Here is a 15,465-nt window from a genome sequence, read left to right as displayed (position 1 = left end):
GTATGTCGTGATGAGCTCAGGTTTTGAAAACTTTCACCCAGCAGATGCAACTGTAACAGGGTTTGGGGGGGGGGGGGGGGGGGGGGGGGGGGGGGGGGGGGGGGGGGGGTGTTGAATTGCTGCAACCTGGTGGGCAATCCATAGATTTGGACTTTAATGGTATTTAATGGCAATGATAAGGTTATTTGTTTCCTTATAAATGAAGGCCAAATTAGTAATAGTAATATCTTTTTTACTTCATATAGCAAACAGTATCACTTGTGACATAAAAAACAACCATTTTAATAGAACTACTACTACTCATCATCATATAAAATACATACAACTACCTACTACTGCATCATGTATAAAATACATCTACTATTACTACTATCCAACCATCCATTTTCCAACCCGCTGAATCCGAGCACAGGGTCACGGGGGTCTGCTGGAGCCAATCCCAGCCAACACAGGACACAAAGCAGGAACCAATCCCGGGTAGGGTGCCAACCCACCGCAGGACACACACACAAACACACCCAGCACACACTAGGGCCAATTTAGAATCGCCAATCCACCTAACCTGCATGTCTTTGGACTGTGGGAGGAAACCGGAGCACCCGGAGGAAACCCACGCAGACATGGGGAGAACATGCAAACTCCACACAGGGAGGACCCGGGAAGCGAACCCAGGTCTCCTAACTGCGAGGCAGCAGCGCTACCCACTGCGCCACCGTGCCGCCCATTACTACTACTAACAATCAAAAAATACAACTACTACTAATGATAATAATCATATAAGATACAACAACTATTACTGCTAATTCGAATAATAATGTAGAATACAACTAGATAGATAGATACTTTATTAATCCCAAGGGGAAATTCACATTCTCCAGCAACAGCATACTCATACAATAAACAATATTAAATTAAAGATTGATAATAATGCAGGTAAAAATCAGACAATAACTTTATATAATGTTAACGTTTAAACCCCCCCCCCCCCCCCCCCCCCCCCGGTGGAACTGAAGAGTCACATAGTTTGGGGGAGGAGCGATCTCCTCAGTCTGTCAGTGGAGCAGGACATTGACAGCAGTCTGTCGCTGAAGCTGCTCTTCTCTCTTGAGATGATCCTGTTTAGTGGATGCAGTGGATTCTCCATAATTGATAGGAGCCTGCTGAGCGCCCGTCGCTCTGCCACAGATGTCAAACTGTCCAGCTCCATGCCTACAATAGAGCCTGCCTTCCTCACCAGTTTGTCCAGGCGTGAGGCGTCTTTCTTCTTAATGCTGCCTCCTCAGCACACCACCGCGTAGAAGAGGGCGCTCGCCACAACTGTCTGATAGAACATCTGCACCATCTTATTGCAGATGTTGAAGGACGCCAGCCTTCTAAGGAAGTATAACCGGCTCTGTCCTTTCTTGCACAGAGCATCAACTACTATCATCATATAAAATAGACTAACTACTTCTAATAATAATCATATGAAATACATCATCTACTATTACCACTACTATTAATAATAATTTTAAGTTATTTTGCGGAGCCCCTTGCAATGTATCATAGACCCCACGTTGAGAAACACTGACCTAAGCAGACTACCGCGAACCCCCCCGGCAAAACGACAAATAAAAACAATCCTCCCGCACATTCACCGCACTCCTAATGTGGCATTCATCCATTCATTTGGATAACCGGCTATTCCTGATCGGAACGTCGCAGACCCGAATCTCCATTGACGGCATCTGGTGAAATACATGAACCCAAGGTGGACCGTAATCTGTAAACCCACAAATCGCAGTCGGTCTCTGGGCCCTCCAATGCAGTTTTTTGGCTGAAGGACTGTCCTGCTACGATGACGCTTACTTGACGTCATGGAGTTCAACTTATTTTCTTGCTGGTGTGCATTTTGACGCAAGGCAGGACCATAAGCGGCCGCTGTCTCCACTGATCATCTGAAGTGCGCGCCCCTTAACTTTCATAAACGGAGCCCCTAATTGATTGACCATTTCAGGAATGTAATCACCGCTCCGATTTCCCTCACCCTGACAGGACGTCCGCGTTGCCCATACCAGTTTGGAATCCACCACTGCTGATGCTGCGTGACGTGGACCTGTTTAATTAAGTTGTACAGTAGATAGATCAACGGTCACGGCATCCGAGTGTGTGCCTCAAAAAAGAAATGACAAGCGTCGTTTAGGGTTCCCGTGAAAAGTCCGCGGATTATTCGAGCCACTCAAAAAAAAACCAAATTGCGTCCGTTATTTTTCAATAACTATTGTGATGTTACAGAAAAGGTATTGCTTGGCGCGGTCTGAATCCGCTTGCGCGTGCTGTTATCACGTGACGACTTGATACGCCGTCTCCTGATTTCATTTAATTAGCTGATAAAGCTGCCCGCGCGCGCGCTTTTATCACGTGATGACTTTGAAACGTAGTCTCCTGATTTAGAGCTAATAAGGGTGCTGCGCGCCAGCTTTCGTTCCATTAACACTCATATGTTATTTCATGTGCTTTTCAGCGAAGGTGTACGTACCTAACGTTTATAGTTATTAAAAGGAAGTTTTTTTTGTTTTTTGAATAAACTAAAGTGTTTCTTGTTACCATGTTCCGGGGTATCACCATTTCGTTGCTGCTCTGTTGGATTCCAGCCTCCGCGGTAAGTCAATGTACATTTTAATCGTTTTTTCTTATTACGTTTTATGAGTTAATTCGTGCAGCTCCAAAGATTAATCAATTGTGTATTGATTTTTTTTTTGGGGGGGGTAAAATGTATAAATGTCTATGAAATATTCCGCTGATTACTAATCGCTGTGCAAAACGGTTTTATTCGTTTTATCGCGTTTGAAAGTGCAGCATTCACTCTTAACGAGTCTTTTAATGGCGCCTTACAGGGTTGTGTGGTTCGTCAAAGAGCTCTTTCATTCTCCGCAAGGTCCTTTTGCATATGAAATTGTGTCTCCGGAAACATTCATTATATGTAGAGAGAGAGACGTACTTTTTTAATGTTTAGTAGGCTGCCTAACAGGATACCGAGAGACCAAGAAATCATGAATTTGGCCCGTATGATTGTATGCAGCGAGAGGCCTTTTAAAAGTAGGAAGCCATTGTGAACGGATTTGTGGAATTCCCAATTTGTGAAACTTGTTAAAGGTCTAAAGCTGCGTTCCAGTCTGAACGTGCAAATTCAGACTTTCCGAAATCTCTACAGGAACGCCGCCTTAAATCGCATTTCCAGCTTGTAAAGGCGGGCCTAGTCTGTCAATTCGAAGTTTCTTCGACTTCAGGTGATGACGTCAAAACAAAATGGAGACGTGCACCGCGTACTTCAGTGAAAGCTATCGTATTTATACTTTGTTACCACTTCTGTCTGGTTTTTATCCATGAAAATGTTGTTACGGTGCCAGCATACGCAAGAAACGGCACAAGTCCTTGTTCTCAATTGCTGTTTGCTCCAACAGAGCAAGCACAACAAACTTTTCCTGGAGGCGTCCATCTTTTTCTGAATGTTTTTTATTGGAACGCGGCGCGCTGACTCGAGTGTGACGTAATTCCTAGCTCCGCCCTCCGAGCTAAAGAGCGCAGCATTAATAAGTCGAGTCTTCACCAGGATGGCTCAACTGAGCCCCAAAAATGGTCCCCTCTATGGTGTTTCAGGAGGGCTGCTTTGGCACTTTTATTGGGGGTTGGGATTGGTCTTTATTGGGTCTGTGTGTTGCATGATGATATACATTTGTGAAATATTACATAATTTTGTTTTCCTTATTAAAAAAAAAAAAAAAAAAAAAAATCTTGTTTCCTTGTTAGTACTTGATGGCCCTTGCATCTCAACTGTTAGCGTTGAGGTAGCAAAGCTCTGTGACCAGTTTAGATAACTGCACTAGGGGGCTCCGCCCCCTGCTCGCTTTGCTCGACAACCCCTGGTGTTGGGTAACCTGAAATGCATTAATGTATGTATGAGATATATTGGAGTGTAAAGGTGTAGACGACGAGCAAAGGAAGTACAGAACCCATAGCATGGCACATTAGAAAGATTTATTGGAATATTTCTTTATACACATTTGTAGTAAAGATGGTGTGTTGTCCTTGAATGAGTTTTCCTTGGTATGGAGTATCTACAACTTTAATGTCAGATGAATGCCAAACTCTTGAGAAGGCTACATAAAGTTGTCCAGGTACGGGCTCAGAGAGGTATATGGCAACTCTTGTCCTTGGGATTTGTTGATTGTCATCGCAAATGCAGGTTTAATGGGAAATTGGCATCGTTAAAGTGTAAAAAGTAATTTCAGGTCAGAACTTGTAAGGTCAACTCTAGGAATCAAAACAGTATTGTTAGAATTTGATCCTGTAAGTACTTTTGTAGACTAAGCTAATGGGTGACTGTTTATGACTTCAGCGACATTTCTCATTATCAGCTCTGTGTATTGCTTGTTTTCAGGAAGGGTCATTCGTTGATAGATTGTGACATCTGGATCTAACACGTAGATTTGTGCATATTTGCATTCGTGATTTGGTTCAGGGTGCACTGTTCCAATCCGATGTAATATTTGTCCACATACGCGAAAGCAGTATGGGCCATTGCCAGCTGGTGGCTTGATATTCACCCCGGTAGATGCAAAAGCAAATGAACTATTGTAGGATCTAATGCAGTCCATAAAGCGTTTCCTTTCGGGTACATTGTTTGTTAGAAGCTTCCGTAGATATTCAGAAAAGTCATCTAAAGGAAGCAGTCTAACCTGACCCTTTTGACAACAACGTGTAAACTCATTAGTTGTATTGCCAGTTGTTTGTTCAGGGAAGTTAAGTAAATGACAATGACAGCAAATGATATTCATTAATCCTAATGAATGTTCATTAATAGTGGACTCATTACAGAATGCGTTGTCAACTAATTGGCGGAATTGTTTAGCGGCTGTTTGTCGTTCCTTTCTTTGCCGTTTATCTATTGCCTCTGCTGTTTGAGAGGCGCGTTGTAGGCGCCTGCGTTCATTAATTGTATTCAGGCGGGCTCGTTTCTGTATGTCCGTCATGGAGCCGTGCCTGCTTTGCTTGCGGCATTTCAGACGCGTGTTGTAGGCACCTGCGTTCATTGATTTTATCCAGGCGGGCTTGTTTATCTCCATCAGTTGTGGTCTTTCGTTTTGAACCCGTGCCTGCTTTGCTTCCGCAGTTTCAGACGCACGTTGTAGGCGTCTACATTCATTGTATTTGTCCATGCAGGCTCGTTTTTGTAGCTCCGTTAGTCGAGCCGTTTGGTTTTGGAGCCGAGACAGTTTTGCTTCCGCGGTTTCAGACGCGCGTTGTAGGCGCCCACGTTTAATGATTTTATCCATGCGGGCTCGTTTTTGTAACTCCGTTAGTTGAGCTGGATCGTTTTGGAGACGTGACCGTGACTCCATTAGTTATCCATTGTCTACCGTTGGTAATATGGATAATTGCACTTACTGTTCATGCGGAGCGTTTTCTGTGGTTGTACTGTTAATAATGCATCACTATAATGTGATTCACATATGCTATATGGTTTGGACATGTGAGGGTGCCGAACGTTTAATACGGAGAGTTCGTTTATTCTTATTACCCGGACCATGCTGTGTAGTGTGGACGTTTAATTCAGAAGCGTGTTGTAGGCGCCTGCGCCTTTCGTACTTTCTTGCGCCTTCCGTACTATCTTTGTGGACCTTGTCTTCCGTTTGACTCTGGGGTGCAGTGCAGAATCCTCTTTTCTGTGTGGCATTAGTTGAGCTCTTTTGTTTTTGAGCCGTGACTCCTTTGTTCGTGGTGGATCAGACTTCACTTGTGGTTTATGAGACGCGCGCTGTAGGCACCTGCGCACTGTCTCCTGCGTCCATTGCCGTGTACCTGCGTCCGTGCCTTCCGGTTTACTGTTCTCGTTTAGTAATATGGATTGGCACAGCAGCCTAAGGCTTGGGGTATTGGAACTGTCGCCCACTTGTGGATTTGTATATCTTCCCCATGTCTGAGTTGGCTGGCCGTTTAGATCTGGTGCCTCTTAAAAGTTCTTTCGAGGTTTTGTGGACCAGTGTGCCTTATGGTGCCCCAGCACCATGTTGTTTTGCCTTGCTGTCCATGCTGTCAGAGTCTCTGACTCCTGCACCCTTAAAAATAAGTGTCAGAGAGGTTCTTCCGAGTGATGTCCTAGAGCAGGGGTAGGCAGTATCAGTCCCGGAGGGCTGCAGGGTTTTGTACCAGCACAGGTTCTTAATGAGAAGTCAATTGTTGCTGATGCATCAAAATGTCACTAACAATAAGGGCTTCATCATTTTCGTGGTCTTGCTTGTTAAGGTTCCCCACCCTTAACTGTTTGTTTCAGTCTTGAACAGCTGTTTTGGAATGGCTCCTTCTTAGTAATAAGATGCAACTAACAAAGAAGCCAGCAGTGTTCTGACTTGTTTCCATTTTTACCTCTGTAGATTCATCATGCACTAGTTGGTTTAATAAACACAACAGAAATCTGACAGACTAAAAATTGTTTTAGACTTCAAACTGTTTAGATATCTTTGGAAAGGAAATGTACAATATACAAATCTAATGTTGCAGACTAACGAGCCTTAAAATTAAGGTCTGAAATTGGTGAGGATTTGTTTTTTAATTAACTGGGTTAGAATGAACTTGCAACCACTGTGGCCCCCTGGGATCGATGTTGCTTACCCCTGTCATAGAGGAACCATTTTTTTTTTAGTTCAAAAAGGATCCATAAAGAACCTTTTGGTTCGATCCATAAGTCAAGTAATCATCCTGCTGAGTAGCCCTTCTGTGTTTTCCATAAATTAGGAGTCTGTCTATTTCTCCCCCCCCCCCCCCCCCTAAAGCTTAAAGAACCAATTCTATAGGCAAAGGTGCCTTCCCAGAATGAAGTGGTTCTATGATGAACCACACAACCCAGTAAAGTGCTGTTTAATTTTTAAAAGCGTGTTTACCCTCAGTTTGCATTAAGAAAGTACAGAAAATAGGTGGATTGAGTCTAACTCATTTTACTTTCCCCATTCTTCCATTTCATTACAGCAAAGAGCTTGGTAACATCAGATGAAAAGTTCTTAACTGGCATGTATTTAAAAATATGCCGGTTACAATGCTATAGTCTGCTAATTTAAAATGACTCTTTAAATTGACTTTATTCAAAAACACTTTCTGTGCACATTTCCAGTACAATTGTCTTTAATTTCTTGGGTGTCACATTAGAGAATGATTTCAGTATTTTGAGTCTGTTATTTAAGTATATGTATGTACAGTATGTATGTGTATGCTAGGGCTGCAACTGATTATTTTGGTAGTCGACTAATCGTTCAATTTTTTTTTTTTTTCGATTAGTCATGATAATTTCGTGCCTGACTATTTTAAAGCCTGCGACCTGTGGTTGCACATCCTGTTCTGGGCTCCAGTGTATGTCTTGCCTCATCTGCTCACGTCTGTCCACCTGTGAATGTCACCCTGATGTCTCTGCGTTGACAAGATTAAAATTTAATAATCAAATTAAAATAACCAGTGAAACATATGAATTTGAAAATAATCAAGATGGTTTTTATTAGTGTGACCATCACAATAAAAAATACATTAAACAATACAAACTGAAGTGCATAGTCTTTAAACAAAAAAAGTGCATTTAGCTTAACCAAAAAATACATTGTTAAAACAAACGTTTTTCATATTTTAGTAATAAATGACCAAATGTAGACAAACTATATAATGTGCAAAGATCAAATAAACACTTTCACAAAAGGTTCAAGGATGATACAATAGCTTCCGTGGCGCAGCAGTAGGAATTGCTGACTTGTAATCGAGAGTCCCCCGGTTCGATCCTGACTGCCTTGTATATTTACAGTTTTGAATAGTGAGTTGCTCTTATTGTTATACAATAAACACATACATGTGATTTGTCTAACAGCCACTGTAAATGTATAGTACTTGTAAAAGTTACCTTTCTTTTATTCTGTCACGGTACATACTACCGCCCTCCCAGGGATCTGATGGTTACTTTTTATCTGAAACTTGGAATAACTGTAGATGTGAGTGGTGTTTTGAGACAATCGAACTGGAAATTCTCTGATCTTGATGGATAAAAGCTGACACACAAACGCTGGCAAGTCTGCCTTGTTCGTGTCTCATTGTCACTTGATTTTTTTTTTTATTTATTCCAATTTTGAGTGTTCCTGCTTACGCTGAATTAGTATGCACCTTTTGGCCCGTGATGTTAAAGCCTCACTGACAAAAAACAGACATGGGTATATAGGATATTTGGAATTATTCATTTTATGACCTTTTTATAGTACATTTCGGAAAACATTGTGGCACGGATGCAGCATTATTCATTTGCGTACCTTCTTGTGGTTGTGACTGCGTGTTTCTTTTTGTTTCTCACCCCCCGACCTTGCCCAGTCTGCACAGGACTCCAGGACATGCAGAGGAAAGAATGTTCCTCTGCATGGTGAGCCATGAACGCTTGTCTTTTCTCAGTGGACCCTGTACATGTGCCTTAATTGCCAGCAGGTCAAGCTCATTTTAGCACAAGCAACCGGCCACTTGTGTGCTCCTGCTAGCACTGAATAAGACTACACCTTCTGATGTCGGCGTGCAGCACCCTTGGGGAAGAAAGGGACAAATATGTCACATTTTGGAGAAATCATTGTGTGACCTGAATAGTACCAATCGGGAAAACATCATCGCACTAATGCAATATTTGAAAAAATGAACAGATCGGGTGTAACTATGTTACTTGTAAAAGTTTTTTATTTTCTCAGTCTTGTTCACACTGTCCCTCCCCTCCTGATCTGACCCTAAGTAACCAACTAACCGTGTCAGTATAAACAACAATATTTATTTATATAGCTCATTTTCATACAAAAAGTAGCTCAAAGTGCTTTACATAATGAAGAAAAGAAAAATAACAGACAAAATACAAAATTAAAATAAGACAACATTAGTTAACATAGAAAAGGAGTAAGGTCCGATGGCCAAGGTGGACAGAAAAAACAAAAAAAAAAAAAAAATAACTCCAGAAGGCTGGAGAAAAAAATAAAATCTGTAGGGGTTCCAGGCCACGAGAGAAATTCTGGAGAGACGGCCGCATCACAGCTCCAGGATGCTTGCGTTTCTGATACTCCTGCATCGCGGTGGTGCTGCAGTGAAGAGTGCTCCGCTTTGCATAATCTGCATTCAACTTTGTTTCTTTTTCGGTGAAGTGCTCCCCCACTTTAGAAAGTTTCTGTCTGAGTTTTTTCCCCATCTCCTTCCCCCTCCTGTATCCGACTCGCCATTGCAACCACGTTTATTTTCCTCTATGTTCTTCTCCTCAGACGTTCTTTCTTCGTTGGTAGGACTGTGTGCAATCTTGACAAATAATACTGCCCCCAGACATTCATGTAGCGCATTGTAGTTACAAAAACCAATGTGGTTCTTTGTGACTGGAGCCTCTATTGAAGGTTCTGTTTGACGCGTTGACAATTTAAAAAAAAAAAAAAAAATCCACATCGATTTTTTTTGTAGTTGACAAATCATTGCAGCCCTAGTGTATGCATATGCATTTTCCATATGAAATGCTCTAAAGTTAATTGCTTGTCCTCACTGGTGCTTTTATAATGGAAGCTGACAAACTCCGTGTCTCCATTGCCAGGGTCAAATCGTGATTCCTCCATCTTGAGGCAGGGTAACTTTGACAGATGTGACGGTGCTGCACGTGGTTAATGGCTCGTTGGTAAGGTAACTGGCTGAGCCCTCAGTGTTTCATGTGGCCCATGATATTCATTGCAATAGCAGTCACGCCTGTACATGTGCCAGGTGATAGCAGCTGCCTGCTGAGACTTCCTTTTCCCTACAACGCAGAGGAGAGGCGCTATAATGCCGCACAAGAGACTGTGCCCTCCGTTGCAGAACCCAGCCAGATGCTGTTGAATGCAAGGGGCAAAATCTCGATGTGTCAGCTGGGAGAAGGCTGCTCTACCAGCCAGTGAAGTTCTGCGGTATCATGATTTCATGATTAGCATGGTCCATATGTGGATGTTTCAGTGAGGCGTCAAGGCAGATATGCCAGGTTTTATAGGACTTTTCTCTTTTTTTTGCATATGCATATTTTCATGATCAAATCCAGTTTTATAAATGAAGCCCGAGGTGACTTGTTCTCCAGTTTAGGAGTAGATTGGACAGTGCTATTTTTGTGGATGTTTTCTAGAAGATTTGTGCACTTTTGGGTGATGTTGGTGGAAAAATTCATCCCCTGTCAAGTGGCTTTGTCATACCATGTATACATATTCCTTGGTACACTAAACAGTGGAATGAATTTACATTTCCTAGGGCCATAGTATAATATTTAGACAAACAAAAGTAGTGGAGTGGGTAATTTTACATTGGGGGAAGGTGGAACAAGGAATGGTGGTGTGGATGCCTTAAGTTTTACAAAACATTTTATCTTAACATTAAGTCTGTTTAACTCCTAAGTTATACTCTTTGTTTCTTCCACAGTGGGTAGAGTGACTTGTTTGAATTCCTTTTCATTTACATAATTGAATTTCATCCCTCTGAATCTTTTTTGAGTGTTGGATACCAGTTGCTATTTAAAACCAGGAATACAGACTGGTAGAATTGAAGATCGGACAGCCCCAAAAGCAAGGGACTTAACAGAGGGGCTGAATGCAACCCTAGTTGTGGGCACACATTTATCATCTAGCAAATGAAAGGGGGCAGTTGGCATTTAAGTGACTTCAGTTCTTCACCCTTTTTTTGCTCCCAGGGTCAGCTCTGTAACCTGACTGGCATGTGGCTGAATGATCTCGGCTCAGCATTGCAGATTTACCCTTCAAGCACCACCGACATTCAAGGTTCCTTCACTAGTGTGGTAAAACTCGGAGAGCGAGGACCTGGAAGCCCCCTGAAAGGAAGGGTGTCGGGTGTCATGAGTTCAGGACCGCTGCCCACCTTTGGCTTTTCTGTCTCCTGGGAGAAAGGTGAGCTGCTTACTGGCGTGATGTTTGCCTGAACTGGATGAGCTACTCCGTATGGTAGCCACACGTCTTCCTAGCCTGCTCATCAAGAGCAGGGTTACAAGGCAGATGGAGACATCCCAGAAATTACAGGGTGCAAGGCAGGAGCAGCACCCGAGTAGGATGCCAGCACATTATGGGTAAAATGCACAAACCCATCGGGAGAACATTTAGCAATCGCTGTGCATTGCCTTAAATTTAAATTTTGCCTCCCCTGTTACTGAGGATGTGTACTAATACTTTATGTAGACATTTAATTCTGTAAACCTGCTCGTTCAACTCCTGTCCCGGAGGGCCACAGTGGCTACAGGCTTTTTTTTTCCTGCCACTTTAGTCATCAGTGACCAGTTTCTGCTCCTAATTCAGTTCATTTATTTGCTTTTTGCGATTCCTGTTAAACCCATTATTTAATTCCATGACTTGTTTGTCCTCCAATTCTGCCACAGCAGACATTTCCAAAACTGCATTTCCTTTTTTAAGATCCCCAAACACACACTGTCTGTGTTTTGTGGACCTGAGCATATCAACGTCAGTGTCCTTCACCTTTTATTTTCAGATATTATATGATGGACACGGGTGATCTGATCATATGTTAGCTCGTTTCTTATTGTTGATGATGATTCAGGAAAATTGATTGAGTCTTATAGCAAGTCAATAAAAATGAAGGCAACCAAAGTTAATTAGCAGTGAAAACTGGAAACTGTTTAAGAAAAAGGGTTGGAATGAAAACCTGTAGCCACTGCTGTCCTCCTCCAGAATCTGAGTTGGAAGCCCTGGCGTGTTCCAGAGGGTGACAGTAGATTGAATCCCATCTGATGCAGGGCACCCTGAGGTGCAAGCACATCCATGCTCCTTCATAACAGAGTCCATTTAACAAGTTTTATTCTTGGTATGTGGGAGGAACGGAGTACACAGAAAATTTAGGAGTGTAAAGAATTTATAGTTCCTCAGCTGGAATCTGAACCCAGTTCATTGGAAGAGTGTGTCCTTGTGCTAATCACTGTGCTCCTACTTAAAATGTGGCAAACCAGTGAATACTGGACACCTGGGAAGCCAGGCTGAGTAGATTATTACAAAAATACACAATGGTTTTATATAAATAGTGACTGTACAGACTTGAGGGTTTCTAGTCTTCCACTAACCCGTTTGTGTGCAGGCTCAACAACTTCCTGGGTGGGTCAGTGCTTCCCACTTATGGATGGTCATCCAGGTCATCAGATGCTGAAGACCCTGTGGCTGCTCAGATCACCGGCTGAAGCGTCAGAAGACATCTGGCAGAGCACCAGGTAGGCTACTTTTTTTAACTAAGCTTGTCAACTTTTTTTGGTCTATGGTAGCTGTAAATGGCCTTGATGTTTCCTTTAAAACCAACGGTGAAGTTGGTGAAAGTGGAAGATTTAAAATGGGACAGATGCCACTGTACCTCATTACTTTGTTCATTTGTAGGTTTTTTTTTTTTTTTTTCCCCCCTCTCCCCATTAAGTACTTCAGTTTCCTTTAACAAGCCAGACTTCCAAGGTAGGCTCATTCTCTTTTAGTTCTGGTGCTCCATGCAAGATTTACTCCTTGAGCTGGACCTTATCCTGGGTGCCTCTTTATCAGAATAAAATGGGCATAAAAGAATGAACAGATGGTAGCCACAGCTTCATTGTGCTTTATGAAGGTGCTTGACTTGGGGTGGTTCTGACCAATCCATAACCCTCTGTTTTTAGCATTTGGATTGTTCTTCTCCTCCATGCACACTCCATCCTTGTTGTACCATTGATGTCTTACTCTTGTGGACCAGCCCAAGTCAGACTAGCATTGCCATTACACATCCCTTTTAAGCTGTTCTCCCTAACCCTGAAATGACCATGTTGGCCTTTGCAGATTCTTCAGTCGTTTCACTGTGGAAGGGTTTTCAGGTAACCCTATCCTATAATAGATGTGTTCATTCCTTATGTAGACCCACACTTGTCTTTGATATCCCTACACCCAGCTGTCTGGGAAGGCAGAGCAGCTGCAATGCACTTGCAGCAGGGACTACAGTCCAAAGTCACCCAGAATTGATTGCTGCCAGAAATTAACTTCCCTTAAGCCAAGGAACCGGTTGACATTTTTCATTTTTTTGCCATACCAAAGGTAACAATCACTTCAAGAGATGCCCACTTAATCAACAAGCTAATTTAAAGGGCAGGTTTAGTTAGGGGATGCCGTCTTGACCCCCCCAGAGAGAGAGAGAGTGTGAAGGAGCGAATGAAAACAAATCTGAGTGCCATTATGAACAATGCTGCGCATCCTCTCTAAAACACGAACACGGAGGACTTTCAGGCAACAAATTGGGCAGAAGTGTTTCTGTAAACTCAACTGTGGATCCTCTGTGCTAACAGTAATGTGCCTGTATAGCACCTCACTTGTACTACCAAGTCAGATGTTCTTCTTTATTCCTTTTTTTTTTTTTTAGTCATTCTGTGTGTATTTTTAACGAGCTTTTGTAAAAAGCCAAATTTCCCTTACTGGGGACAGTTTTAGATCCTAGGTGTCTAGGATGAGCCTGTTCTGATTTGTAGCCCTAACATTCTACTCCTTCACTATAGACTTTCTTGATATGCTTGAAGGTAAGCAAATAGTGTGACAATCGCACCATACAACTGGACGGTTATCACCTATCTTAGACGTTGCTGGCAAGCCTGCCTAATGTGTCTGTGTTCAGGTGGCTGTTTGCATTGCTGCTGCGCATGGCTTCATGGCATGGGCCATCAGGTCCTAAACATTCACACTTCTGCTTGCTTTTTATATATTTAAAAAAAAAAAAAATAAAAAAAATTGTTGGGGCACAAGGTGAACATCTCTCTCCTCTGTGGATTTTGGCAGGCCACAACCGCATGCGTTCATGAGGCAGTTATCTAAAAGTCCTGGGTATACATGCATTAAAGCAAGACCCAAGTATGGAAAGTCCAGAAAGTGACTTGTCAATTTTGCTGCCTGCCTCATGCAGCAGCAAAGTCATTTTGTGTGGTTTCATAGAAAGTTTTGCAGAAGACACCTCATGTTAACTGTAAACATATGAGCATTTTGGCAACAATAAAATGAATATTTCCCCCATCAGCAGTTTAAGGCTTGTGCTGCCTTGCTCAGACTGACCATGCAGCCTGGAAAAAGGTAGAGTTCGACTGCAGGCATAGGATTTGGGGTGAGGGTATTAATGGGCATTTTGTCCAAAATTTGCCAGTTTTTTTTTTTTTTTTTTTAATGAGGACCTGTATGTGACTCACCTGCACTGGGTTTCCAGGTTCAAGGTAGAAGAAAATGGTAGGCGAATCTAGGCACAACTGCTTTCAACTGGGTGGGTCTGGTGTTAGTCTCTTTTTGGTAATCTGCATTACAAAAAGACTCAAATGAATATTGAGTGTGGGTTTTCTTTTAATGTTCCTGTCTTCATGTGGATTTCAGTCCAGGCCAGATCTCCAATAACTTCTGCCTCTCCATCTTTGCAGGATTGGAGAAGACACTTTCTACAAGGTGCCAGACACCATGTGATTCTACTAAATTATTGGACTTTATTTTAATATTAAAAACCTTTCAGTTATAATTGTGTTATGGATGATTTAATTGTACCAACCATTTATTGTTGGTGAGTTTTGATGCATAGCACTTTCGTTGTCAGTCTGATATTTGAGATGTTGGTAGTTAGAACATTAGAAAAACCTGATGGGAATAGGCCCTTCAGCCCAACAGAGTTCGACAGTTCAAGCCACCTAATTTCTCCAAAATATCCAAGTCGAGTTTTGCAGGTCCCTCAAGTCCTACTGTCTACACACTACTTGGTCACTTTTGCCATGTGTGTCTGTGGTTCTCTGTGACAAACTCTTAAGTTGTGTGCAATTTTACCTTCAACCCCCTTCCAAATGTGCTCTGTGGTGTTTTTGTTTGCCCCCACCATACTTTTAAAGTGATAGTACAGTGGATCCAGGCTAATTCCATTCATAATTTTTAAACCTATCAATCTTGTCCCATATCTGTTTATCAATCTCTCCTCATATCTTGCACCTCTTCATCCCAATATTAGCCTTGTTGATCTCCTCTGGACTTTCTGTAGTGCTATTTCTTTTTGTAATATGGAGGCCAAAACTGAACACAGTACTCCAGGTGAGGCCTCACTACTTTGTGTTTAAAAATTCACCATAACCTCCTTTGACCTGTATGTAATGGTTGGAATGTCCACCATTATCATACTTGGATTCTGGTGGACCACCACAGCTGCAGGTTTTATTCTGGCCACTTTATTAATAAATAACAAATTACTGCTGCAGTTTACATCTACTGGTAAAGAACCCTGGACTGAGAATTATCTCCAGACTCCTTTCCCTACAAATTGTCCACCTCCATTGTTATGGCAGAAAAACTCAATAGTTTTTGTTTTTATAGTTTGAGCATTCTGTTTTTCATTTTGAGGTCCACTATTGCAACACACACATTCAAGTGAAATTTTTAAATGTTTTAAAGACCCCAA

The 15,465-nt window shown here is 42.2% G+C and overlaps 1 protein-coding gene across 1 annotated transcript; it reads left to right on the top strand.

Annotated features, from left to right (window-relative positions):
- The first annotated feature begins 2,280 nt into the window (after positions 1-2,280).
- On the top strand, positions 2,281-14,553 carry avd (avidin). Its single transcript, XM_028820104.2, has 4 exons — positions 2,281-2,641; positions 10,724-10,937; positions 12,130-12,259; positions 14,450-14,553. The coding sequence occupies exons 1-4, from the start codon at positions 2,588-2,590 to the stop codon at positions 14,490-14,492; spliced, it is 441 nt and encodes a 146-aa protein (XP_028675937.1). The 5' UTR covers positions 2,281-2,587; the 3' UTR covers positions 14,493-14,553.
- The last annotated feature ends 912 nt before the right edge of the window (positions 14,554-15,465 follow it).

This window comes from Erpetoichthys calabaricus, chromosome 14, assembly GCF_900747795.2.
Source record: "Erpetoichthys calabaricus chromosome 14, fErpCal1.3, whole genome shotgun sequence".
Taxonomy (NCBI): domain Eukaryota; kingdom Metazoa; phylum Chordata; class Cladistia; order Polypteriformes; family Polypteridae; genus Erpetoichthys; species Erpetoichthys calabaricus.
Note: the sequence above shows the minus strand (reverse complement) of the source record. Positions and strands in the feature narration are given on the sequence as shown.